This window comes from Numida meleagris, chromosome 20 (assembly GCF_002078875.1).
Source record: "Numida meleagris isolate 19003 breed g44 Domestic line chromosome 20, NumMel1.0, whole genome shotgun sequence".
Classification (NCBI taxonomy): domain Eukaryota; kingdom Metazoa; phylum Chordata; class Aves; order Galliformes; family Numididae; genus Numida; species Numida meleagris.
Genome location: NC_034428.1, coordinates 4,208,099 through 4,235,647, shown reverse-complemented (window position 1 = coordinate 4,235,647; position 27,549 = coordinate 4,208,099). Strand labels below are relative to the sequence as shown.

The 27,549-nt window shown below is 45.8% G+C and overlaps 1 protein-coding gene across 3 annotated transcripts; it reads left to right on the top strand.

The window, feature by feature from the left end:
- MASP2 (mannan binding lectin serine peptidase 2) lies at positions 41-26,811 on the top strand. 3 transcript variants are annotated; one of them, XM_021417507.1, is made up of 14 exons: positions 41-125; positions 1,760-1,923; positions 7,791-12,989; positions 13,278-13,500; positions 14,871-15,048; positions 15,248-15,379; positions 20,924-21,120; positions 21,681-21,828; positions 22,375-22,493; positions 23,244-23,322; positions 23,633-23,770; positions 24,104-24,178; positions 25,316-25,391; positions 26,358-26,811. In XM_021417507.1, exons 3-14 carry the CDS (start codon positions 12,913-12,915, stop codon positions 26,401-26,403), a joined length of 1,488 nt encoding a protein of 495 aa, XP_021273182.1. In that variant the 5' UTR covers positions 41-125; positions 1,760-1,923; positions 7,791-12,912; the 3' UTR covers positions 26,404-26,811. The 3 variants fall into 3 exon arrangements, with proteins under 3 accessions (XP_021273182.1, XP_021273181.1, XP_021273180.1); XM_021417506.1 differs by lacking the exons at positions 7,791-12,989; positions 26,358-26,811 and having other exon boundaries at positions 13,281-13,500; positions 25,316-26,323; XM_021417505.1 differs by lacking the exons at positions 7,791-12,989; positions 26,358-26,811 and having other exon boundaries at positions 25,316-26,323.

Sequence of the window (27,549 nt, the reverse complement as noted above, 5' to 3'; positions counted from 1 at the left end):
CCATAAAGGGGGGCGGCCACTTTGGAGGAGGGCTTTGCAGCTGTGAGGGAAGCGGGGGAGAGGAGAGGGTGTTTCTCCCCAATCCGTGGGACTTCTGCAGCTCCTTCTGCATCCTTAGGGGCCAGGTGGGTGTGTGCAGCCCTGTTGTGGTGGGGCACAGTCCAGGCAGTGGGTGTGGTTGTGCAGCAAAGGGGTTTATGCCTGGTGGGGAGAGCACTCTCAGTCCCTCGCACCCTCTTCTATTGCAGCCTCTGTCTGCAGGGATGGCTTGGGGGCTGGAAGGGGAACCTGGCCCTGCCCTTGCTCTGACACCAGGTTATTTCCAGAGCAGCTCTCTGGGTGCTCTTTGTTTGTGTGTCTGGAGGAAAATGGCCCCAGTCCAGGCTCAGCCCTGCTTCTCTCACTGCTTCTTGGTATCCCGTCGCCTTGTCCTGTCATGGAACTCCTGATTGCTGCTCTTCCTCTTCTTGGGTGCCCTTTGCTGTCCCCAGAGCAGTGAGGACTGCTGCTTTATTGACATTGGCTTACTGAGGAACTTTCTGAATCTCTTGTTTTAGAATTGAAAGGCAGGGTGGAGATTTGAAATGTAGGCATGTTTGAATCTAGCACAGGTATTTACGTATAGGAGGTAGCTGAGGCCTTGGTCTTGCACACTTAGGTCTGATTTCCAGGAATACCTTTGGGGAGAGGGCTGAGGGGAGAGGAAAGTGGTTCAGATTCACTGTTTGCTTTAATTTTTAGCAGTAGCTGAGTTTGGAAGCTGCTACATCTCAGGAATGGTCACACAGAGTAGCAGACTCCAGCTACAAGTTGCAGAACCTGTCTGCAGGGCCTGGGTGGCCACAGCCAGAAGGAAGCTGTTAGCCCTGGCTTGGTTTTGAGCCTTTACATCTTGTTTCTGGATGCCAGCGATCATGAGGTCTCTCATCTGAACAGTAGCATTTTGGGTTAATCGGCAGCCAGCCTGTTTCCTTACAGTCAAAATAATGCTCCCAACTCCCCCGCTCTTCCTGAATAATGAGCAGTGCGATGCTCTGCACCCAGGTAGGCTGGCTTGCCTCTGCGGCTTTGTTCCATGTCAGGCTGCATTTTCACTGCTTCATTTGCCATCAGAATTTCTGGCTGTGTCTGGCTTACAGGAGAGGCTAGAGCCCCATGGTTTGTTTTATTTTTCATTCCATAATGAAAAATAAGATCCTTGCTGGGGGAACTCAGTGACTCAGTGTATGGGTAATGGGATATGGAGCTTTCCAGCTGTGTTGCCTGAAGCACCCAGCTGGGATACAGGAGCCCTGATTTTATGCCTTGCTTTGCTGATAGCATTCACATTTTATTATTACCACTCTTTGAATACCTCAGTTTTTCTATCTTTAAAATGTTCATGGTGGCTCTTGCCTATCATTTTTCTAAAGATAAGTGAATGGCAAGTGCCATGGAAGAGCCAATTATGGCCATTATTGTTGTTAAGACCTGCGTTGCATCATGAGACCAAGGCACTAGTACCTTGGCACTATTCTTGTAGGAATTGCCTTATTATCTACCATCAAATCTTGTCTGTGATAATAACGCTCAAGACCGTGTGTGGTGAAAAGGAGAAACCCTGCAGCACATGGATGCAGGAGTTACTCCTAACGGAGGCTGCCTGTTCAGCAAGCCGTGCTTGCTGTATTATGTAGTGAATCCTGGAGAAGAGAGCGGTCAGGCTACTCTTGAGGCTGCAAGTCAAGTTGGAAGTTGAACTCTTCTTTCATTCCTGCAGCTGGTTCCTGCTAATGCAAACAGAGGCACACTGGCTGAGCACCAAGCAGGAAGCCTGCACCGCCAGTGCACGTGCTGTGGATAGGGGCCAGCACAGTTGAGCCAGCTTCTTTCATCAGTGCTGAAATCAGTGTTTGAGTTGGATGTGATTCCGCAGTTTCTGTGGTAAGTCAGCGTGCTGAGGCTGAAGCGGTGCCGGGTCCGGCTGATGGCACCGTTCGGTATCAGGGAGTGCAGTGTCATAAATCAGGTGGGGTGGGAGGGGCATAATGAAGGGTTGTAAATGGTGTGTCACGTGTGGGTATTTTTTATCTAAACGTCTCACAAAATAATTGTGAGTCCTGCAGTGGTATAAGTCAAGGGGTGGTGTGTTGGTTGTTTTCTTGTTTTTTTTATGCAGTAGCCAACACGTTTTTAAAGCACCGCTCAGAATAATTGTGTGTGTGCATGTGAGCTATCTCGACTTCTAAAATAAAATAAATTGAAGAAGACATGCACTATTTTCTCAGAAGGACCAGAAGGCAGACTTTTAAAGTCAGCTCTCACGTACATTTCCTCACCTCATTCCATGTGTGGTACAGTGGTATTCATGGTGTATGGTTGCATTGAGCTGGCTCATGATTATGCGTCAAGCTGCAGATGGGTGAAGAAATGATCACAGGGCCAAGCTCAGCTGTAAGCCTGCAGCATATTCAGTAGCAAGGGGAGCTCTGGGTATGCATATCCTACTCCATGATGAATGTGAAGGAGTCTGAGGTAGCTTATTCCTTGCTGAATACAGAGTAAATCTCATTTACTATGAGATCAAAATGTGTGTATGTGGATAGATACTATGCAGGAACTAGCCAGATATTAATTTGAGATTTAGTAGCTTCCCTGGTGACTTGTTTGTACGTCCTTTTAATAGTGAAGATCATGTTTTAATACATGCTGTCAGGGGATATAGCTGGTGGGGAATCAATACTTCACTACGCTCATTTTCATCCTGGGAAAAAGGAGAGTTTCAGTCTGATCAGACTTCACAGAGACACTGTCTGTCTCTGGATGGCTGGCAAGTGGAGTTAAGTTCAGTGGGAAGAGAAGAGTACTGCATAGTGTGGTGGGTTTGTGTCTGTTGTTTTCAGGCAGCGCACAGCCTCTGAGGAACCTTTAGCATGATTACAGTTACTGAAAACTGAGGTTAAAGCGAAGACTGCAGGGAGGATGAAGTGTATGGCTGGGCCAGGTATCTTTTGTCCTACACTGATATCTTCTTTGGCTCTGCATAGAGGCACTGAATGTTGATTCGAACAGCTGTGAGTCTGTTATTAAAAGAAAATCCAAAAAGCAAATCTGTTTTGTACTTGATAGAATATACAGATGCAATATTGGGTAAACTTGGGAGAGATCAGCCAGGTTTGTACTAGAGAATTGAAAATGTAACCTCCCTTCTCTCAGCTCCTCTGTTCGCAGTGCCCTCAGCAGCAGCAGGCTGTAAATGCAGTTTGTGCTCCATGGTGACTGTTCAAACTCGGTGGTATCTTCGTGTGAGACGTGCAGCACAGGAGGTCCTGAGTACCAATGGCCTCTTGGTGACTTGAGAGAATGTCTTACACAAGGGCTTTTTCCTGTCTTTGCTGAGCTGGAGAGGGGGATGTGAGGGAGACCATCCTGTGATTCTGTGATCAGGGAGTATTTGCATTAGGCTGGGAGCACAACCAGCAGCCCTCGGCCTGAAGCCCGGACTGCTGAGGAGCTTACCTCACACAGAGGGAGATCAGTTTAACTGCCTGCACTGAGCCTGTGAGCCCTCTTGTAGCAGGCACGTCTGAGCTGTGTATTCTCTTTGCTGACTCCAGCACCTTTGGAGCTGACTGAGCTCTCATCCTTAGATTTGTATCTCATTTTGCAGCTTCGAGAAGGAGGTACCTAATGGAACAAGAGTCATCCTTTCAGTCTCTTTAAGGAGGTGCTTAGGAGAGAGCTCTCTGAATCCAGATTCAAACCTTCCAGCGTGTCCGCTTCCCACTTGTTAAATTATGTAGGGTTTGTAGAAAGACTCAGAGGAAGTATTTGGCAGGTGAAGGAAACCTGAGCAGTTCAAATCTATGCCCTCTGCATCCCCAGAGAACGTCTTGTCTGAAGTGATAGGCTGGGCTGGGTGAGGGTCTGTGTCTGTCAGGCCTGCAGTGCACAGAGGAGTAAGGAGAGTGCACATCGTCTGTTTGCCCAATGGCATTCAGCTGAGAATGAGGAACTGTTGGTTCTAGCTGTGTCTTGGGGGCCTGGAGGACTCTTGTTTTAAACTAATTACTGTTTAATGTAAAAAAACTATTAACAGTGTAGCTGAGACCTTGCCTGGGGTCAAGCCTCTTTCCCATCATCAGCTTGTTTCCTGGTAAGTCTGCTGTTAAAACAGAGGTTACTTCACCAGGTGGTGCTTGGCTGGTCTGTGTTAGTCTCTCCTTGACAGGGAGGAAGAAGCCAAGGAGGTCACTGCTGCGTGACACAAAAAGTAGTTTGTACATCAAGTTGATATGGTCGTGCCTTTTTTATGTATTTGCAAGAGCAAGTTGTCTGGATTGCTCTGGGTATATTGTCTGCATTAGCTGGTGAGCCTAGCACAGGCAGCAACCCAATCAGCAGAGGAAGGAAGGGAGAGTGTTCCTATCATGGTGTTTTACACGGTGCTTTTAAGTCTTCTAGCTGGGACAAGACTCTGCAGCATGAAGCCCTGAGGTCAGGGCACGTCCCCACGCTGTGAGCTCGGCCTCCTTGGCCCTGTGCTGCCAATCCAGCCAGAGTTAAATCAGTCCCATGGTGCGAGGTCCTCTGTCAGAAGCTTTGGTGCAGGTGTGTGGACAGGGAGCTGCAGGTGCCTAGGAAACATTGATATTCCCTTCTGGAGCCCAAGGCCATGGGGGGCAAGCAGCAGTCCTTTTGCTCTGAAATACTGGCTCGCGAGCAGCGCTCATCTTTGTGAAGTGATGAATTTACCCACTGCTGGGAGCCAGCAGGCCAGAAAGTGCTCTGTGATTGCTCTTCTGAAAAGGGTAACTGAACCCAGCTCGGTGCTCGGCGGCAGCTTGTCATGCCGTGGAGCAGAGTGGGCTGGCAGCAGAATGGCTGGGAAGAAATGCCACTGGTGGCCTCTCACTGCATTCCAGAGTAAAACGAGAATGTCTCCATATTGCAGAGCAGTCCCAATTGTATGTGACTCACACTGCTGTGTAAGAGGATGCAGGGTGAGAGAAGGGAATGTCCTCTGTCGCTTTAACTGAGCTTACACTTTGACAGTATTCTTCTTATTGCTATGGTGTATTAAAATACAAAATTACAGAGTTTGTTATTGCCGCGCAGGGAAAGTGCCACTGTGTGTGTGTGTGTGCATGTATATTCTTCTTCTGATGTAAGTTGTAGCTTCCTCTTTGATTTCAGTGGGAGTTTTTGTGAAGGAGTCTTTGTGAGGTGATCCCTCTTTGCTAGCATTCTTACGCATCAAACACGATGGATCGAGTCAGACCAGAGTACCAGGTGATGTATGGAATATCTGCAGGAGGCGAGCAGGAGCGTGGGGACTGCAGTCTGCAGCACGTATCTTTATTTAGGGCTCCATCCAGATTACTGCACCTGGGGAGTCTTCACACAGTCCATGGGTTTCTCTGTCTTTGAAGGATCAGAGCCCCAAGGAATGCTCTGGGTGGGAGCAGTGTGCCAAGAACACCCTGTCTGTCCACTGCTCGTATGGGCTGTGGGATCTAGGCAGACATGGGCAGGTTAATACATTTCCCTTTCCGTGAGCCTGGGCTGACAGCTGGTCAGTTCGGGCTGCAGGCCTTCATTGCTTCTGAAAGACAGGCCATAAATCAGAGCTGGCACTTGGAAGAAGGATTGTAATGAAGGCTGAAAGATTCAGGGAGAATTGCTTTCCTGAGTCCCATCCCATTTGCACACGTGCGTGCACAGACACTTGCCCTGTCCCTCAGAAACCCGTAGCTAGACTTCACCTCTCCGGGAAGGTAGGTGACTGGTGAATGAGATGTCAGGGGCAAATTGCCCTAGCATTAAGGAGATGATTTCCAAGTTATGTGAAAGGGCTTAGCACGAAGGCAGAAACCATAAATAAGGAGCACTTTGGAGCATCAGAGGCAGCCTCACGGGCTGCCAGGGACTTCCCTGTGCAAGGTGCAGCACCAGGACGCCAGGCTGTGAGCGAGCCCTGCCTGCTCTGCGTGCAGCACAGTGTGTGATGCCCCAGGCTGGCCACCAAGAGTGAGTTAGCACCAGAGGTGTGTGAAATGTGCTTTCAAAGAAACTGCTTCTTAGCGAGCAACTTGCAGCAAGGGACATTTGGCCCAAGACGCGGATGGCAGCCGTGCTGCAGCAGGTGTTTGCCTGTTGCATACCTTTACTCTGTATATTTGTTTGCTGAGTAAATGGTACTCCATTGGTGTCACCAAAAAGATGAGCCTTGTTTTCCCACCGGTCACATGGAAGTGCTGGACCCTTCTCTGGCATTTGGACTCTGCTCATGCCCTTTTCTTCTTGGAATTCGAGTATTATTAGCAAGAATAACTTGAAGAACGAGGAGTCCTGCTGGGAGATGACCTTTGATTGGCATGCCCATTGCACAGCCCATCGGGCATGTGTTCTCACAGGTACAGGCTTGGGAGACTCCACAAGGCTTTCATCATGGGAAGCCAGTTGTTTAATTAATCGCTGTCCGTCCTGCAGGAGGCCAAAGAACTTGCAGTGTATGTAGAAGAGGAGGAAAGTGAAGGAGCACGAGACCAGCATGGCCATTAGCAGAATAGAGCGGGACGTTGGTCTACAGACTTAGGGATTCAGCTAAGCTGAAAGTTGGCAACTTCAAATTCCTGGCCTGCCTGAAGAATGCAGTGGATTAGGGAGAGTAAATTACAGTGATACAAAAATAAAAAGCTCATACTCTTTTGAGACTTTCTTAAATGAAAATACGTTTCAAAACAAAAACCCATTCGGTCCATCTGTATCCCATTACTAAGTTGGGGTTGTCATCCATTTTCATTAGACAGGGCCTGAGCACGTGGGTGGTGACGGAGGCCCGGGCAGCTGCCCTGGACATCAGGCTAAAAAGCAGCATATGGAAAAGCCTAATGTATGTTAACAGGCTTCAGAGACCAAAATTGAAAGAGTAATGGCCCGTCTGCATGCGGTAGCCTCAATGAGACACTCTCAGCACCAATCTGTCAGCTGCAATTTTGGGTCATTACCGTGCTGCTAAGCAGAGGCTAACAGACAAGTCAGAGAGTAATCTGACTTCAGCAGGAGTAATTCCTCCAGGCCTGCTTGCGCTCTGGCTCAGTTTCCTCCTTGCTAACATGCCTCAAACAAAATACCTGCCTTTCTTCCCCCAGGGCTTCCTCCTACCAGGCTTCAGGGGATCCCAGCCAAACATTTAAATTGCATGAAATGATCTTTTAATTTGCTGACTTGTTAGTGACTCTATCGCTCTTGCCCCTTCAGATAAACTCGTGTATAGCAAGACCTAAATGAAGCAAGCCCCCGAAGCCTGGCGGCTAGCAAAAGTCACTGGCAAATATGACTGGAACCATTTAGGATATGCTTTCCCAGACTGGTTAATTTTAAGTTAGAAGGCCATAGGCTGCCTTCGCTTGCCAGCAGGCCCGATGCCTCCAGGGCATGTCAGCAGTTTCTAGTGTTTGCTTTTGTGGTTTTTTGCTGCGTGCAGCTTTGAGACTGAACAAGTTGTAAGGTGATAACAGGTGTTGGTATGTCCAGCAGGTCTGAGAAATTCACAAATATCATCATGCTCAGCAGTGACCTCATAATCCAGGGAATATTTGTGTGCCAACACCTGAAAAATGGATTTTGTGCAGTCGGGTTGTAGCTCTGCCTTGCTCCAAAGTGCAGATTTTTCTGAGGCAGCACAAGTTGCTGTGCTAGCGTGAGCTCACTCTTCCTTTGCAGTGCTTCTGTTTAAGTTGTGCTGTGTTGAAAACTGTATTTTAATGCTTTTATTTTCTATTGGCTGATTCCCTCTGTTGTTCAAGCTTTAATCATGACTTGCAGAAACTTCAGTGCTGTGAATTTCACTAACCCTACTGAAAAGTGAGGAGAGGGAAATCAGGTAAGTGTCCCACTCACCTGAACGAAAAGGTTAAAATGCTCTATTCAACAACAGCAATTTCAGCTCAGTCTAAATGTTTGTCATCACCCAAAACAAAAGCACACAGGAACAAAGGATCCTTTGCTCGTTTTTGGCTTTTTGGAGATTCCTGTAAGAAAAGCAAACATGGGCAAAGAAGCTGAGGAATAAAGTGTCCATGCAGGACAAAACTCTTGCCCTGCATTTTTTGTTTGTCCGTTTTCTTTTTCCTTACAGCAAGATGCAAGAGTTTTAGGGTGGAACTTAGGCAAAATTAAACATAGTTCTTCTGAACTGAAAGACTGGCCAGTTTGAGTGCTTCCAGTTCTTCTGGACAGGAACAAATGTGCCATTCCTGCCTGAAAAGGAAGATAGATAAGGCCAGTATTTGCAAAAGGCAATATATCTACAGTGTGCCACACTTATCCCTGATTTCTTCTCTAAAGAGAGTAATCAGGAATCTCAGACTTCTCGGAAGAGGGGTTGATTTGAAATAGTTGGGAAAAGCACATTGCTCCATCGAGGTGGTAGGGACAAGTTTATCCCAGCTGGTTGCTTAGCAGGTAGTTTGGTTTTTCATGGAGTTCTACAGGCATTTTGATATAAGGGTTCTGCCTGTTGCGACTGCTGGCTCTGACGTGGCCTTCGATCTGTTTTCTTCAAGGCAGGAATGAGGCTGTGTGTATTCAGTGAGGGGTTTAGCCAGAGGGAAGATCTGTCCATTTCAGTATATCACTCTAGCTCTTTAGTGTCTGAGCAATAGCTCTTACTTTGGGAGTGCTTTGGGCTGGCTTTATTGTTTATCTAGATCAGAGGGTAATAGCCTCTATGTTAGAAAAAAAAAATGAGGTTATGGGCTACTGCAGAGGAAGAGAATTTGTGAGAAATGTTTTTGAGTAGACCACAGGTGAGTAGAAAATGCATTTAAATGCATGTATTGACAAGACCCGCGTGGGTTTAATGAATTCACTGGTCCTAATGCTGTTGACAGCTATTCCTTAGCACATTTCTCAACTTCCCCATCTTGCTTGAAGGGGGAAGGAGCCTCAGGAATTCTCCATCTCTTTCAGTCTCATCTAGTTTCCTTTGCAGTGTTAATTACTGCGTAGAGAAAGAGCAGTCATGAAAGAAGAAGGAAGAAATCAAAGTGAGATGAAAACAGGAAAGCAGCCAAAGGCAGACCTTGTCCTCTCAGATGAGGGTGACTTGTCTGCTGTGTTTTTGGTGTGGAAGATGAAGCATGGGTGCTCCTGCTTTGAAAGCAACTGTTCCTGCCAAGGATTTCATCTGAAACATAGAGCCAAAGCTGTGGCAGCTGTAATTTCCAGAGTCTGTGTCTGCAGACAGATGAGGGTACTCCAGACTACTCCTAGATGACATTCAGTAATTCCTGGGTGCTGTTCTGGGAGCCAGAAAGTCTTTGCTTTGCGAGACCAGGCTGTTTGGACTATGGTGGACTCAGGGAAGGCATTTGATGAGCCTCACTCTGTTTGCAGCAGGGAGTTCCTGAAGGGATCACCATCTTTGGTTGGTTGGTTTTTGTGTCTTCTAGTAAAGAGTCTTGTTCCATTTTCATTGGGTGAGCCCTAAGCCTGCCTTTCTTGCTTTAAGCCTTTCTGCTAGACAAGAGGTACGTGTTAGATGTGTGTTACTCACCCGTCCTCTTGTTCCTCTCGGTGGTTTGCAGGCAGGCTTGCCCAAGTGCAGTGTGTTGGCTGTGCCTGTAACATGCATAGCATCGCTGCTGTGTGGCTCTACCCTGGAATTTGTATAGTAGTGTGTGTAAATACATACAGGAGATGGGAAGGAGGAAGGCATGCTCTAGTCAAGGAGGGAAAGTGTCTTGACCCAGTGTGTGAGCTTTTTCTGCCTGATGTTTTTACCTTGGCAAGGTTTCTTTTCAATTTCACAGCGGCAAGGCTCTTCCCCTACCTCGCTCCATGCTCTGCTTGCTCCATCTGTGTGCTTGTCTTTTGATGTCAGTCACGCTATCTGCTTTGTAATGAGGAAACAACGCCTTTTCCTCTGTCGCATCCTTCCCCTAGTCCTCTGAACACCTCAGTGCAGAAGGATTGAATTTAGCCACGGAACAGCAAGCAGCAAAGCAACCTCTCTGGGACTCTGCGGAGCAGCTGGCATTTGAGAAATGAGGCAATGGGGAACAACATCTTTGGGGATGACAGCAGTCAGCTATTACGCTCATTTGCTCTCCAGGTTTGTGACACAAGGATAGCCACTGCTACGTTAGACAAATGCACTGTCATGTCTTAGAAGCTGCAAGCTCTGTGTGGGCTTTTCCTCCATTCATTAGCCAGTCTTTCTTGTTGTCACAGTTCCAGTGCTTCAAATGTGGAGGCAGATTAGATGGTCGTGTAGATGGTTCTGCGTATTGTACCTGCACCATCCGTGGTCAGTAGTCACGCTGCTTCTGGGGGAGCTGCTGTCAGAATGCAGGAGCTGCCTCTCAAAAGCCCAGACATGGTTTCCTCCCCAGACTCGAGACATCCAAGTCAAGACTTGTGGAGGCCATGTCTTGTTTTGCTCGCTCCGTTTGACAGTGGAGCTGTCTGAGACCTTTCTGATCAGGGGTTTTTGGGACTGCATTTACTTTGCTGCTAGGACATCTCAGAGTTTGTCCCGTGATTGTCTTACCACAGGAACACAGCTTTGGAAGAATTCTTATCCGGTGGTATTTTTCCCAGATTAAATGTCAAATGAAACAGTTACACCAGGACTTAATCTGGATCTCACACGGCTTTGATGGAGACCTTCTGCTTTCCAGCTTTTTCCCCTTTTCAGCTGATTCCTGCTGCTATCTGGTTTTGTGGGGAAAAAGAAGATCAGGTCTCTGGACCATGGAGATGTCAGCCTGAAGGACACCGTGCTGGCTGAGCAGCTCTGCTCTTGCTGATTTATTCATGTGTCTGGCTCAGCTGTCTGCACTTGCTGTTGCCACAGGAGGGATTTGAAACCTCTCCTTTATAGACCTCAAAGGTAACAGCAGTAAAAGCATATTCTGAGACACAGTACAGGCACTGAAGGAGAGTATGAGCACGCATGGAGTCATGTCAGTATCTTTTGTCATTCCACATTCCTCCAATCCACAGAAGAATTTTTCTTCAAGGAAGAGACTTTTCTGTGAACCTCAGCTTTCACACGTGCTGGTGGTTCTCCTGAAAATGATGGCTTGCATTTGCACTGCCTCAGTCCTTATGCACGGAAGGAGGCAGGAGTGCAAGAAGACAGCCGGGCAGATTTGGTGAGAGGCATCTGTCATTTCAGATAACACCCAAGCTTCCTAAAGTGGGTCAGTAACTTTGCAAGTCACGGACATCTGGAAACTGCAGTGACGTGGATAAAGTCCGCTCAGCCTTCCGGCTGGCTTAGGCTGGTTCAGACAAAAGGGAAATGGTTGGCAGGAGGAGCAGCTGCTGGGCCTGAGGTTGGCCATCCCAGTGCTCAGCATCCTGCTGTACCTGGCTAGCTGATGCGGCCTTATGGAGCTGGAAGAGTTCCAGGCAAAGAAGCAGGACGCACAGCAGCAGTGTGTTTGGCATTGTTTGTGTCAGGTGCTGGGGACTAAAATCACTGCAGCCTGTTCTGTCTGAAGACCACACCGGAGGAAAGCCGATACACACCAGGCATTCTCAGTTTTTCAGTCTCCAGGATCACAATTTAAGTCAGATTTCTTGTTTCAGTGCTAGGTAGCCTCTGGCTTCAGAGGCCTCATTGAATTCTGGGACTGTGGGAAACTTCCAACCTAAGATTGGAGTTTACTTTCCATGCCTCTATTACTAAACGGAGCGGGAAGCCTGATGGGAAACACTCCTGGAAGTATTTGTCTGTAGGATTCAGGTACCAGCTCCATTAGGAATGTACTGATTTTTGCAAAACTTTCTTTCTTTTCCAGAAAGTGTAGACTAGTGGATCTTGGGAAAAGCTAATCCTCTCTGAGTTTTTGTCCATTAACCATGCTTGTGGCAACTGCTGTTACTCAATTGATTACTGCTACTGGTTGCTCCTTCACTCTTATTAAATGGCATTTTCTGATTGCAGTCTGCTAGATGGTTTCTTGGCTTTAGTTTTGCTCATGTAATAACTCTTGCTTTCCTGCCAGCTCCAAATTCACTGCCTGGGGCAATGCTTTTTGGCTGTTCGAAAATGGATATGAAAAGGTGTCCATTTAATTACACAGTATCTCAGTGTAAATTGCCTGTATGCATAGCGTGGGAGTCTGTTCCCTGCTGCAAATTAGCTTTCCTGTTCTGTCCATTTTTACTGGGGAGAGGTGGGATCCACATTCCTCACTGAAGCCAGTGCTGGTTTTTCACCCTTATTTGTGCTTACCCCCATATCCATTGGCACAGAAGTTCTATAGGAAACCTGAATGTTGATTTTGGAGGAGAGTATTGTGAGCAGTGGAATTAATAAAGCTTTGTGTCCTATACTGCTGGCCCTACCCGTTGAATTCCTCGGGGTCTGTTAGGGTTTATGTGGATGTTTGTAGCGGTGTGAAATTCCTCTGTGGACTCCCAAATACCTAAAAGAAATTGGAGTTAATTTTGCAGCCTTCTCCTTCCAGACTCCTTGGTAATAGGAAATTATTTTTCTCTCCATCCACCTGTTTCCATTATATTAACACCCCTGAAACTGTTTCTCTTCTGTCAGACTTAGTAGAAATTATGCTGGGTTACACAGCAGATGTAAGCACGGGATACATTTTCTCGTTTCTGCAGCAAGCCAGGTTCAAAAGGCTTTATTTATATAGTGTCCCTTTTAACCTTACTGGTGTTCTGGGGTGGGTAGGATAAAAAGCCATCCACACCCAGAAGCGAGGCATGGCACAGATCTGTCTGCTGCTGCCCGTTGCTGAGTGGGGCCTCATGTGCTGAACGTAAGCCCGGTTTTCAGTAATTGCTGTTCCCAGAACTCAGCAGGCTGGAGGCGGGTGGAAGGAAGATAAACATCAGAGTTCAACATCCAGACAAACACAGCAGAGCGCACACAATAAATACATCCACCCCGAAATGCAAAAACATCAGAGGAGGTTCCTGCCCCAGGGCTCCGAGCAGGGCAGGCTCAGGCAGGAGAGCAGCAGGATGAGGTGAGTGCCGTCACAGCGACCTGCCCCGCTCCTCTGGCCTCCTGGCTCTGTGTAAGCCTAGGAAGGCACGAGCGTGGGTCTCATCTTGTTTGGCTGCTGCTGCAGTGTGATTCCACTGATATCTCCCGATTTCTTCCATTGCCAAGTGAGAAGAGTGTCCAGGCATAAGGATTTCAGCTAGTGCTGGAATATCTGTGACCTGGTACCAAGATCAGCAGCTCAGATGTGTGGTGGTTGGGGTGTGATTGAGTTGACACTCACTGTCCACTCATCTCTGTTCCTTTGAAGCAGGCTGCTTCTCTTGCTAGCTGTGCTTTGCGGTGGAGTAAGCAGCAGCATTGTGCTGCAGAAAATGTACGGGAGGATCACTTCTCCTGACTTCCCAAATCCCTACCCGAATCACAAGGAGAGGACATGGAACATTACTGTCCCCAAAGGATATGCCATCCGCATCTACTTCACCCACTTCAATCTGGAGCTGTCCTACCAGTGTGAATACGATTACGTGAAGGTATGTGCAGGGCAGGTGGATGTGTGGCCGGCTGCATTCTGTAAAATGGTGTATGTGTGATGCTGGCCACGTGCAGGGCCAACAGAACTGTTGTTGGCAGTTGCTTCTAGTGTGCTAGTGAAGTTCAGGCTCTGTTGATTTATGAGCTATGTGTTTATGGAGGCCTGTGAGACCACGATTGTCACATTACAACATCTAGAACTTGAGGGTTTTGTGCTCAGAAAATTCTGAAATTCCCCTCTCGCAAAGCAAAAAGTTTGAGATGTTGACCAGAACAATGTGAGCTTCATTTTGCTGAGGTTACCATGTATGCTTTAAATTAACGTGTAGTGCTTTACACAGGAACAGGAGACTGCAGGAGTGTAAGCGATAGTCTAAACAAGATACTGTCAGCTTGTCCAAACGTGTACTTGCAACACTTGCAGTCTGCTTTTGCTAGCTGATGTGAGAAACAGCGTCAGGAAAAAGAGATACTGGCTTTGGGGAGTGCCTGGGTGATGAGCGGTATCCCCGAAAGATTTGTGCTCCATGTGCTCTAGCCTAGCTGACCTTGTTGCTCATTTAAGGCCATCCTACCAGTGCCTCATTTTGTTGTTTGGATAGACCTGGTCACGTCAAAGACGGATCTGTATACACAGAAAGCTTGCAAAACCCATGTATTGACAGTACTCTAGCACCTGATGGAACCAAATAAGGCAGACTTGAAACTGTTTAGGAACATCTCATTTCCATGGTTTAATACAGCAGGTGGCTCCCATCCCCATGTTCTTGCTGTAGTTTTCTTTGGGCAGGGCAGAACACCCATTTCTGATCATCTGTAGTGTACTCAATTTTATCATTACCATGGACCACGTGACCCCATGTATCAGAACATCTGTCTTGTATTACAAACAAGATAAATGAAGAGCTCAGACTGTAATAAGTGAATCATAGAGCACATGAGTCACTAATTTGAAGAGACCTTTTGTTGTATGTCTGAATCTATCAGTGTATGAAACCTTTTTACCCCAGTTATCTCTAGCTTTGGCCTCACTTAGATCTCCTGTACACAAAGATTTCCCTGTCATTGCAAGTGTGAAGTTAACAAGAACTTCATGTACAATAAGCAAAGCGTGGTGCTGGTAGCCCAGGTGGGCTTCATGCCTTTGTGAAGGGCCTCTGAAAAGGAAAGGAAAAGTGCAGGCTTAATTCACAGAGAATAGGGAAAATCCTCACGTGCCACTGAATCTGGATGAATTTGCAGAAGCACCTTTTGAGAATATCCAAGTCTAGAAGTGTCCTGAACTTCCTTTTACATACCATTAAACACTTGCTCTCCAATCCATGGTAGCAAAGCTCCGTGATGTCTGGTAAATTTGTCTGTTTTGCAGCTGAGCTCCAGTGGGAAGACCTTGGCTACGCTGTGCGGACAGGATAGTACTGACACCGAGGAGGCTCCGGGCAACAAGACGTACATCTCCATTGACAACACCCTCACGGTCGTATTTCGATCTGACTACTCCAATGAGAAGCCATTCACAGGCTTTGAGGCCTTCTATGCTGCTGAAGGTGAGAGACCAGCCCCTCTTGTAGGTGGAAGAGAAACAGCTGTGGTGGGGTTGGTGCTGCCACGTGCTCGCACACACAGTGTGGCTCCTGGTGTTAGCTGAGAGGAGGCAGTCTCGTTGTATGGGCACGTTGCTCAGATTGAAACAAAGTGTTGTTAAAGGGCGTTGATGGCCTAATTCTTCTATGCTTCACCCATTAGATATCGATGAGTGCAAACAGCTGTTTGATGGTGAACCCCTCTGCAATCATCACTGTCACAACTATGTGGGGGGCTACTATTGCAGCTGTCGGATTGGATACATACTGCATGAAAACAAGAGGACGTGCACAGGTGAGTTCTTGCAGAGATACTTTTCTATTCTACCACATCCACCTAAACCTAGTCACAGCAGTAGCATCAAAATCAAAACAGCCTTTTCCTGTTGTTGCTTTTAACATTCCCTATGGGCCTGGTGCAGCTGGAAGGAGCTGCAGGGGCTTAGGGCTGTGAGCAGAGACCATGGTTTGCTGTGGGCTAATGGCAGCCATTAGAGCCATCAGCATTGTGTTGTAGTAAAACGATGCACTGGCAGTTCTCAGGTCCAGAAGAAACGCCAATGGCTGTCAGAGTGTGAAGGTAACGTTTTTTGGCTACTCCTTAGTCAGCATGCACCTGTGTTCAGCATTAGACAGGCTGAATGGAGAAGGAAGAAACTCGTTGTCTGCTGCCCAGTAGAGACACTTCCAAACTTTATGGCTGCTGGTGCAGCCAGCCTTGCAGCACTGAGTATATCGTGCTGTCTGGGTACTGAGGGACTGAGTGTTCTGGACCTGAGTTAGTAGATGTGTTGGAAAAACTAACAATCAGATTGCCAAGTCTGATGAAGAAGGATTTTGCTTACTGTCCCTGGAGGGACCCAGGCTGAGGAGCAGCACAGTCTGCTTATCACTGATACCAGATACAATCATCCTCTCATTAAGTGAAAGACAAGGCCAGGCACAAGGCTCTTGTTCAGGAGGTTGTGTGAGGTTTACCCAGCTGACTCCTGCCTGGCTGTGCTGTTCAGTGCGCGACAGGGGAATGCTTATCATTTGGAAGGCAGGAAAGTCTGTCTGAATCAGCACAGTGATCAGCTCCTCAGGATTCACTTTGTCTGCAGTGAAATGTGTGCCTACACATGCTATCAGATTAATCCTCTGTGAGTGCAAGTTTGCCCACTTGGAGCTGACTCCTGTCTGAGAAGAATCAGCATGCACAGTGCTCACAAAAATTGTCATAATAAGGAATGCAGTTAGTCTGTGCTTCCCAGTGCTGAAAATCAGACCTGGATGTAACTTACAGTGCTTAATTGATGTTTAGCTTCCCACCTTTACCCCATTAGAACCCCTCCCCAGCCGTGACTGTCTGGATCTGATGCAAAATTCAAACTCTTTCTGTCTCCAGTGCGTTAAACAGAGCTATTCATTGTTCAGCCTCTCCTTCCTAAAGTGGTGGCTTGTAACAGAAGTATATCAGAGATAGGGAAGGGCTGGGCTACCGTGCTGCTGATATGTGGAGCCATACACGTTGGGAATGACTGTGGTGCAGCTGATGTGCTGGAACTTGTTCACGTTTCAGAGGCCTTTAGAGGCAAGTGCTGAAGCTGTTTCAGCCCCTGGGCTGGGCTGCAAAGCAGAGGTCTCTGTGGATCGTCTTCATGAGATGAGGGCAAAAGCTGCCCTTTTGGTTTTTGACCCTGCCTGAGTGGTCTGATATTGACAGGCTATTTTTTTTTCCCTTTATTTTCCAGCGTGAAATAGTTAAGCTTCTCCTCGCTTAGGCAGAGATGGATACAGATGTGCTGGGAAAAGCTGGTTTGCCCTCCCCTGTGACCTTCCTGCTGCAGTCCGACCAAGGGGGCTGCAGGCTTCTCTCGTTCCCTTGCCTTTCAGACCTCCTTCCTCCAGCCAATAAAGAGGCCGTTACTTGTTGAAAGCTCATGGCATCCTGTGGGGCATTTGTTTTCTTGCATTTCCCATGTGTCACTAGTGAGAGAAGGAAGAAGGTAACGGAAGCTGATAAGCCATTTTGAAAGGCCTCTGGCCATATCTCCCACTGTGAACCCAGTCTTACTGCTGAAATTTATTCTGTTGAGCAAAGCCTCAGAGTTACGGGAACTTGGTAAAATGATGTCAGTGTCTCCAGGGCAGCTTAGGAGAAAACCTGTCAACAGTGCCCTCTCCAAAGCAAGTGCAGCACAAAGGCATTGTGGCACTGATAGGTGCTGTCTCATTCCCTTTAGACCGTGCTGTCTTTGGGCAGGGGCCGTTTTCCTGCAGCACGTTGGAGGAGTGTCATGCTTGGTTCTTGTCAGACACTACAGTTCCCCAAGTCTCTGGAGGAAACATGGTGGTTATCTCAAGTAAGAGGTAAACAAGGCAGAGCTGAGCAGCCCAGGTGAACAGCTGGAAGAGAGATGATGCAGGAGACTGATGTGGGGTTAGAGCTGTGCAAGTGATTACCACGACTTACTTCTCTGTGCTTAGTTTTGTTCAGAAGCTGCTTTATGGTCACAGTGAGTTTGTGATCGAAGCAGCTTGAGTTTTTGTCATGGTTTGGTGATACAATTTATGACCCACATTTCTCGAGATACCTAATAAGCCAGTGACAGTGGACTTGCAAATTTTGAGGGGGTCGTTTTTCAGAGTTGAAGCCTCTGGCAAACAGCTCACTGCAGTTCTAATAAAATACGGCCTCAGCATAATTGAGCACTCTCTGGACATCTCTAAAGCATAGACTGAGAAGTCAAGGGACAGTATTTCTGCTGGGAGATGTTCAGAAATTATTTCATCCTTTTTGTGCTCGGTAGTTTATGACTTTGTTCCTTGCAGACTGATGGATAAAAAGATACTGCCCCAACAAAGGGAGCTCCCAGCAGCCGCACTGAGGAGGTAACAAGGAGAAAAGTGAGGTCCAGTCTAGGTCTCTTCATCTTCAAGCTGCAAATTTTCTTTAACCACTCAGAGTATCTTCTGTTGGGTCAGCTCCTTTTGGCCATTCATGTGAACTCAAGAGAGTTCATTGGTGATGACTACAAATTTTCCAAACCATGTGGTGAAAATCTCCCATCAAAATTGGGAATCTGAATTTAAAGAAAGATACAGTAAAGCGTGAAGAATGATCAGATTTGTAGTATTATTTCTTTTGCTTTTAATTTCATTATATGTCCCTTTGCTCTTTTATTACTAGAGCAGGTAAGCCACCTTTGGAAACTGTAGTGGATAGTTATACATAGTGTTTTTCTGTCTCTGCCTACTTGTATAGATGTGTGCACGTTACCAAGCAATGTCCTTTTCTCATGTTTTTATGTGGAGCTTTTGACTAATAATATTCCTTCAGGTGTCCTTTAGGGAAAGGAAATGATTGGCCATTCTTGGCCAAGCCGAGGCGGTGCTGCCTTCTAGCTTTGAGGTTCATGTAATTCAGTCTAACCTTACCAGCCTGTGTACCTCTTCTTCATACAGTAGATCCCATGCATACACGAGGAAAAATGGCTTTGTAGGTAATAGGGAGGGATTCTGGTGCAGAATTAGCATTAGACTTCAGGTTTTCCCTTCTTAATGTTTTCCTGAGGGCATTAGGGGTGTAAAGATAGCACTCATTATATTGCAGTGTGTGTGTTTAGGATAAGACTTCACACTGAGTCCTTTTCCACACTGAAGGATTTTATTCTTTTATTCCTTTCTCTTCCCATAATTGCTTCTAGACGACTCCTCTTGAGGCTGTAGAACAGGGGCAGATACCATCGACATGAGGAAATGTCAGTTTTCCAAAGAGGAGTGGATTTTTTTCCACTGAGATTGCTGTGGGCTGCTGCAGCTGCATATCAGGTAGGTTTTGGGGTGCTTCTTAGCCAGGGCTTGCAGCACGTGGAAGGAAGCATTACAGCGGGACCTGAAACCTGGGAGGAGGCACTGTGTGTGTCACTGGCAGTACTGCAAGCAGCACCTGCAGCAGCTCAGGAGAGTGCTGGAAAACATGCTTCATTTTCACATTGCCATCAAAAGCTTCTGTAGTTTGAGGCAGATTCAGTGAATTACAGAAACACGCATGCAGGAATGAGGTAATAAGAATTAAGGAAATAAACAGCAAAACTTGCTGATAACCCTCTACAAGTGCAGCATGAAAGGAAAAGATTTCATCCCCTTGTAGCTCAGCTGGTATGTGCTGGTGCAGAGCAGCGTGCTGTTAGGCTGGGTTCAGGGGCAGCCTGAACCTCCATGTGCACTAGTCAAGCTCTCTCTGGTTCTTTGGACCAAGAGGGGCATTTCAGACAGGATTTAATAACGAGAGCGCTCAGTTTAGGCAGGATAAGCCTTTATTTGTATTTATTGACTAGTTTACTGTGTGCCTTGTTGGAAACCTAAGACAATGAATCAGAGCAGAGCACACAAATGATGGGTCAGTGGTGATGGATAGATTTATGTCAAATAAAAGCAGCTGCAGGCAGCTTTGGGGATGATGGACAGAGAAACATTGTTTCTTTATAACCCTAACACCCTACTGCAGTCATTGGGAAGGTAAAATCTGAAATCTGCTGCTAGTTCTGCATCAGAGTCCTATTACCTACAGAGCCATTTTTTCCCTGAACATGGGATCTTCTGTGTAAGGGAGGATACTCAGGTTGGCAAAGATAGATTCTCTGGCAGGAAATTACCTCTTGTGCTAAAACAAACACACGGGGTACCCATCTGCATCATTACTTGCTTTATGGTATTGTAGTTGTGCTGAGAGTCACACAAATATTAAACAACACGAGAACCCTTTTACACGTTCCCACTTTCCTTTCCAAGTAAGCACTTACATCCAGATGCTACGTGCAGCAGTAAGGAGCGTTGTTGCTGAGGTGCAGGGAGGAAGCAGATTTCATTGTCCGAAGTGAAAAAGCTTAGAATCCTGGCTAATGGCATCCACAGTTACTTAAGGGACACTGATGTTCATTTTCTCATTCAAAACTTGGTCCTTTTCCATTAGAATTACAGCCTTAAATCACCTGGTTTACTTTAGATGATAATTTGTAATTAGTGACTGGATAATAATGGCTTTTTTTTTTGAGGAGGCTTGCCTAGTGTATTTGAGGATACAGTTCAAGCAATTTTCCTCTTAGAATTAATTCAGCATCCCAGCATTGCAAAAATATTCCGGTATTATCAGCCAGTCCAGCATTCCTCATCAGTTAAAGGGTTGCTCATACAGCTTTTGCAGCACGTCATAAAGGCTTTGCTCCCAGCTGATCAAAGCACCACTTCACAGCGATCAGATGCTGTCAACAAGCAGAGATCCTCAGGGCACTTGTGGCTGTTCCTCCTTCCTTCGGCAGGGAGCATTTGTGGCTCCAATTGTGTCTGCAAGAGGCACAGCTGGTTTTGCTCAGAGGATACCAATTACATTCTAAATGTCTGGCAGCAAAGGCATTAAAAAGAAAGAGCTTCATTCAGAGGGCTGTGGAGCTGAGGTGCTGATAGCTGTCCTAGCGCTCTCTCGCTCCGGTGCAGGAGGCAAGCTGCAAGTTTAGCACCTTGGAGTGTTTCTGAGCTTTCAGCTGTCGCACTCCTTTCTGACCACCAGCCCTGTGCCCATCCACACGGTGCTGTTGGTGGTGCCCTCCCCCCCACTGCTTCCGAGGTGGCAGTGCTGGATCATGTTGGTGCTGCAGCCCTACCCCAGCAGGGAGAGCACGGCTTTCTGAGCCGTGACAAGTACCTGCTGCTGGAATGTTGCTTTACTTTGGAGGTCCTTTAACTGTGCCTCTGAAACTTTCTCTAAGCGACGAGTGTAGAAAAAATCCACAGCAGTTACACAGCATGGCTGGACTGAATGAATATAAACGTGATCATTTTCTGTTACTTTTTCTAGCCCGGTGTCAGAACCAGGTTTTTACTCAAAGAACTGGAGAAATTGCCAGCCCTGACTATCCAACACCTTATCCCCCACTCAGCACCTGCAGCTACAATATCCAGGTAGAAGATGGCTTCCTGATCACGTTGGAATTCGTGGAGACCTTTAATGTGGAGGCACACCCAGAGGTGCTGTGCCCCTACGATGTACTGAAGGTAAGGTGGGGCTCCCTCCCAGCCTTTGAGACACACCTGGTTCTTCTTCTGCATCTTCCTCGGCCTGTCTTGCCACGTTCATTTTGCCTCCCTGTGTCTCTCCCCACTCATTTCTTCTTCCCATCCCTTCAGTTTTATTGTTCTGTTCTTCCTGCACCTTTCTCCTTTGGGAAATTCACCCGAAGCACAAATGCAAACACATGTGTGCAATGACCCGAAAGATTTCAGATCATCACAGCCTCTGCCTGTATCCAGTGATGCCAGGGGACTCAGATCTTTTTCATTTGCTTTGCTTCTCTATAGATGGACCCGGTGACCACTGCCCAGGAATTGCATAGCAGTTAGGATGCTTGGAGAAAAGGCCCTCTGAGTTACTGCAGTGGCAAGCTGTCACTCCAACTCCCTGCTTTTCCTTTGTATGCTTTGCAAGAAAGGGCCATTCAAGTTCAGGGAATCACTGAGTTAAAATCAGTTTGTTCTTCTATAAGCTTCATGGGGAAAGGTGTAAATATAGGCATGGTTTTTTTGTTTTGGTTTTTGTTTTTCTGCCTTCTTTTCAGATTAAAACACCCAAACAGGAATTTGGCCCATTCTGTGGGAAGACTTTGCCTGCAAAAATTGAGACACAGACTAATGCTGTCACTATTACTTTCATCACTGATGTGTCAGGAGCACACAATGGGTGGAAGGTGAAATACACAGCAGCAGGTGGGTAGACCTCTGTTCAGTTCTTAAATCCAGACAGTTCCCAGAACTTAATTCTGGAAAGGCCTGGATAGCCCTCAGGTGGTTGTGCTTTGAAACACTAATTTCATCCTTGGATTTCTACCTGTTGAATGTAGCTCCCAGTAGTTTACTTCTGAAACTGAGTTTTAAGAGAATTCCAGAATTCATGCTAGCCTTACAGTTAACCCCTAGTTTTGGTATAAGATGTTATTTTAGGGAATGAATTTCCCTCCTGGACAAGGGGTGGGTGTGTGTTTAGGCAGCGGATGCACCGGGCGAATCCTGGCAGCATAGCCTGGCTCTGTGCTGCTGCACACCTTTGGTGTCAGTACGTCAGTCCACACTTCTTCCTTCTGTTCTCAGTAGCTGTAGATCTGTGCAAGTGAAACAGTGTAGAGAAAGGGCAGAGAGCTGGGTTTATTTTTTCACTTATATATATATATATATATATATTTTTTTTTTTCCTTAAGAGCCTCCAGCAGTAAATAGCAAAGTCCCTTTAAGGGGGAATTCTTGTCTTTCCTGCAGGTTTGCCATGCCCCAGTCCTGAAGCACCACCCTATGGCCGCATCGCACCAGTGCAGGCACAGTACACGATGGGCGACCACTATGCTCTTTCTTGTGACATCGGATATGTGCTGCTTGAAGTAGGTGAATCATGTCAGCCCTGTTGGGATTAATTTCTCAGGGATTAAACATGTAGGTGCCTTTTCTCATTAACGATTTCTGTTGCTCACATACAACAGTTCTGAGATATATTCAGTACGCTCCACTTGTTAGCAGTCGTCCTTTCTTTGGTGCCCTTCCCAAAGAATCGTTTCTTTGTATGCCTGTAAACAGGCTGATGTTCTTTGAACTCTGCTGCTTGGAGATTTGCTTAATAATTATTATGTTGGAAGAATGACTGATTTTGTAGAAGAGTTCATGAGGTAAGTGTAGTGAGGATTTCTGATTTTCTTTCATTTCTTCCTGTATCTCCTTTGGGAAGTTACAGCTGGAATTCTTGGTCGTTCCCATTGAACGCAGCATTTCACACTTAGTTCTTAGCAGCACCCTGCTTCCCAGCAGGAAAGCTGTTAGAGGCTGCATGTGCATACAGCAAAACTTCACAGTCATGGTTAAGTGTCTGTGTTTTAGCAAAGCATGCAGACTCTTCTCAGTAGTTTTGTTAGACTCTGTCTGATGTAGTAGTTGCACACATTTACTGTTTATGTAGAAACTGAGAATAGCAGTATATCTAGTGAGGAGATTTTAAGCAAATAAAAATCTAGTTACTGTGTTTTTTCCTTTCCGAATGAGCAAACAAATGTGTAACTGGCGCTGCTTTTCTGTAATTAACCCTCATAATTTGATGTGAAATTAATATGACCTTTTATTTCTGTCCATGCTTCTTGGAGAATGAAAATGTTGTGATGTCTTTTGTAGCGGAATGTCAGAAGAATGCTTCTTGGAACAAACCCATGGCAAAGTGCATCAGTGAGTCCGCATTAATATTTGTGAACCGGAAGATTTCTGTGTCAGTATTTGTTTGTACAAGATGGGTTTTGTAAAGAGAACAATAGGCATGGCAATGTGAGGAGCAGCTTGTTATGTGTGCTAACCGTTCCCTCTCGTCAGAGCGCACTTAGGATTTCTAAGTTGGAAGATTTCTCAATTTCTGCCGTTCTTGAAAATCTCTGAAGGGCACTGGTGGTTATTTATTAAAGAAAAAAGCGTGGGTAGGTTGATGTTGGACCCCCAGGTTTTTACTATGTAATACATACATACATTTCTTGTACTGCTTCAGTTGTTGACTGCGGGCAGCCCGAGGACATAGACAGCGGTGCCGTCACGTACCTTACGGGACCTGAGGAGACGACCTACAATGCTGCAATTCAGTACCAGTGTGAAGCCCCCTTCTACACCATGAGGGCTGGCAGCAGCGGTAGGTCACCAGCATCGCGTAGAGGTCAAGAAACCACTCTTTCCAAAGCACAGCAAAAAGGCTGTCATCTTTGGGAAATACTGTCTGTGTTTTAAGGACTTTTACCTAAGCATATGGAGATGTTCCCAGGCAGACTGAATTCACGAACAGTTGCAAGCTTAACCCATTTCTACCATTGTCCAGTTAGTGGCATTGCGTGCCTGTGTGGTAGCGAAGGCTGCAGTCGTGTTTGATCCTGCTGTGGTGATGCTCTACAGGTGTCAAGATGCTTGAGAACTGCGTGCATCCCTTCTGCTCACTTGTTCCCGTTTTTATCGTCTCTGTGAGATGCAGGTAAATATATCTGCAGTGCTGATGGATTCTGGAAGAACACCGAGGGAGAAGCATCACTGCCCGTCTGTGAGCCAGGTAACGCACGGAGTACTGAAGTTGTTGCAATTAGTGGTTATGGAAGTGTCATTAACAAACTGCCAGCTAGCACTCGCTGCTGTTGGTACAGAGACAGGGAGATGCAGTGAGGAGGCTGGGCTCTGCTGGTTCCCAAACTCTAGGCTGTGGCTGGGCTGTAATAAAGTGACTCAGCTGAGCTGTTCCCTTCTTCACAAGAAGAGTTAAGTACGAGATATAATAGCACAAAATTCGCACATTTTCTTTCAGTAGCTTTTGGTTGAGGAGGCAAAACCACTTCATTTAAGAATATGTATTTTAAAAATCACATTGCCACCTTCACGTTACCTGAATTTTCAAAATGGCAAAATTTTTAGCAGGGGTGAACAGTTATAAAACAGAAAATGTTGTGATAACCACAGTGTGAGTGGCACTCCTCGCAGTTGTCCATATTGACCTTCTATCTGTTACACTGTTGACTAGTTTTTACAAGTCTTGGTCTTACTTGAGGCTGTTGCTGCTAGCATTGGAGATCAGTGCCATAAACCCTTGAAGTTCAGTTCCCTTGAAGAGAGTAAAAAAAATGGAACTTTCCATTTATTCCAGCTCCCTGCTGGAGAATGCAGTTTCATGACTAGCTAAACTCTTGTTGCCTTTAAATTGCTTGAAATCACTTCTGACAGGAAAATTGAATCACTCTCCAGAAGTGCTTGAGAGGGGAAAAAGCCACTTTTTTTTTTTTTCCTAATGCTCGAACTGCTAAATTACACTGTAAAATTACTCCAGATCAAAGAACGACTTTTGGGAGAAGCATTTTACAATCTAAAAGCCTAATTGTTCCTCTTATCTTTTGGATTAGAATGTCCATATATTCCAATTACCTTAATTTACATTCAGCACAGATGCATTTAGTTCTCTACGCCCAAATTCTTCAGCAAAGCAGTCTCTCTTGATTACAGAACTTTTCCAAAGGCTGTATGTTGTACCGACTAATGAAAATTGTATGCTAAATCAAATATTCATTTGGAAGCAATTCTGCCATTCGGAGTAATCTCGGAATTACATTTAGAATCATTAACTTAATTTTACCCATACCAGTGTAATAAATCAGTGTCCAGATCTTAAAACATGAACGTTATTGCTACGTTTGTTTTACAGTTTGTGGGATGCAGAGAAGCGGAGCTGTAGAACGTATTTATGGAGGAAGGAGAGCCAACCCTGGACAATTTCCATGGCAAGTGATGTTAATTACTGAGCGTGGAGAATCAGGAGGTGGATCACTTTTGTATGACAGCTGGGTTTTAACAGCTGCTCACGTTGTAGCCGAGCAGAGAAATCCCTCAACTTTGAGAATTAAATTGGGGATTTTGAACAAATATTCAGCTCACTATGAGGAAGTGCAGGCAGAGCAAATTTTTATTCATGAAGGTTACAAAAATGATCATGTTAATTTTGACAATGATATTGCATTGATTAAATTGGAACATAAAGTGCCCATGAGCGCCACTATTGCACCCATTTGTTTACCTGGAAAAGAAGGAAGATTTCAGGTGAAAGCCAGTGACACTGTAACTGTATCGGGCTGGGGAAGAACTGAAACCAGGAGCTCTTCTGTGGTACTGCTGTACACTGAACTGATGGTTATCAACCAGGAAGAGTGTACAGCTGCGTATGCAAACAAATCACACAATGGCAACCCCCTCGTGGTGACAGAAAACATGCTGTGTGCTGGAGCTGAGCAAGGGGGCAGAGATGCCTGCCATGGGGACAGCGGGGGGCCACTCGTGGTCATGGATGCTCAGACCAGAAAGTGGTTTGTTATTGGTATCGTGTCCTGGGCTTTAGACTGCGCTGTTGCAGGGCAGTACGGGGTCTATACAAGAGTAGCCAACTATATACCTTGGATTGAAAGCACCATTACAAGTAATTCTTAGTAGACTTGTCATTCCTGCCAGCTCTTCACTGCTTCTTGGGTTGCATTACTATTTAAATACTTAGAAAACAACACAAAATCCTGAACATTATTAGGCTTAACTGTTCTTTTCTTAAAAAAAAACAAACACGAGCATCCAAACAATTTTCATTTTTGTTCCGTCCCGGAAATTGTTAAGATTGCTAAGCATATGACAATTTTGTAAACATAAATAAACTTGAGACTTTCAATTACTCCATAAAATAAATTTTGTTTTCTTTTAAATAGCTTTGTGGATTCTTGTAGGACAGCGGCATTACCAGCGAGCATTTGAACGCACACGTCCCGAGAAAGCAGGCAGAGCAGCATCAAGGTACCTTGAACCACTCGGAGTGTGTGGGTAGCTGAAGAGCCCCAGTAGCAACTGCAGCCCCTCATACGTGGGGAGCGTGTGACAGAGCTCAGGCTCCCCAGGTAAGAGCTGTGCTGAGGTACAGGCACAGCTGCACAACCCTTCCCTTAAAGGCCTTCCTGCTGTCAGCTGCAGAACCCACTTCCCTGAGTACAGCTTTACAACAGAACGAGCTTTCACATTAGAATATATAAAATATATAACTTCAGTACAGTCGAGAGCTAATTGGAAGTAGTGTTACGTGTTTTCTACAGTAACTGGTTTTTACCAAGCATGCCCAAATGGCAGATCCTCTTACAATTACGTAGAGCTCCTGTTTCTTTTATCTCACGTTCTTCTCTTAGTTCAATTATTCTAAAAAGTGAAACACTGAACATGAAATCTCCTTAACAAAGAACAAGACTGAACACTCCAATATGTAATCAACAGTATTTTATTTACTCACTTATAAACACTAGAGTATGCAAAGCAGTTAGGAAATATTACTAAAACTTGAAAACTCTTCAGAAACTTTCAGGGGTTTTGTTTAAGGGTCAGGGAAGTCTGAAATTATTAGGGGACTACTCAGTATTGCCAACCCAGCTGGTAAAGCCTAAACCTGGGCTGAAGACAATTAAAAAAAAATAATAAAGCCATGCTCATCACGAAAACTTACCATAAAGTTCCTTGCAGGGATGCCACAGTTAGCCTTTGGAGGTCCAAGAATACCATTTTTAAGTGTTACTCAGCAGAAGTAGCTGGTAATAGTGCAAGTGCTAAAATGCAAAATTCACAATGGTACAGAGTTTGGATATTATTCTGACTTAGGTGCAGAAAAAAGATTTAAGCAACTTTTTGCACTGGGATACAAAGAAGGACTGGATTAGTTTGCAGCCCCTCGTCAAGCCCCTTAAGATGTACATCGAGACCCAGCTGATAGAGTATTGCAGTTCAAATGGAAAGCTAACAGTAGTGCAGCTGTTTGGGTGGTCTTCTATTCACAAGCGTTGATACTCAGTAACTGAGCTCTAACTCAAAAAATTCAATTACAGACTGGGTAGATATCCACACTCTGAAGTTGCATAGCTA

Excerpts from the sequence above, each read along its gene's own strand:
- MASP2 (XM_021417506.1), top strand. The coding sequence starts at position 13,342 with ATGTACGGGAGGATCACTTCTCCTGACTTCCCAAATCCCTACCCGAAT. Across the intron at positions 22,494-23,243 it reads TCGGATATGTGCTGCTTGAA|AATGAAAATGTTGTGATGTC; the intron begins GTAGGTGAATCA and ends TGCTTCTTGGAG. Across the intron at positions 24,179-25,315 it reads ACTGCCCGTCTGTGAGCCAG|TTTGTGGGATGCAGAGAAGC; the intron begins GTAACGCACGGA and ends TTTGTTTTACAG.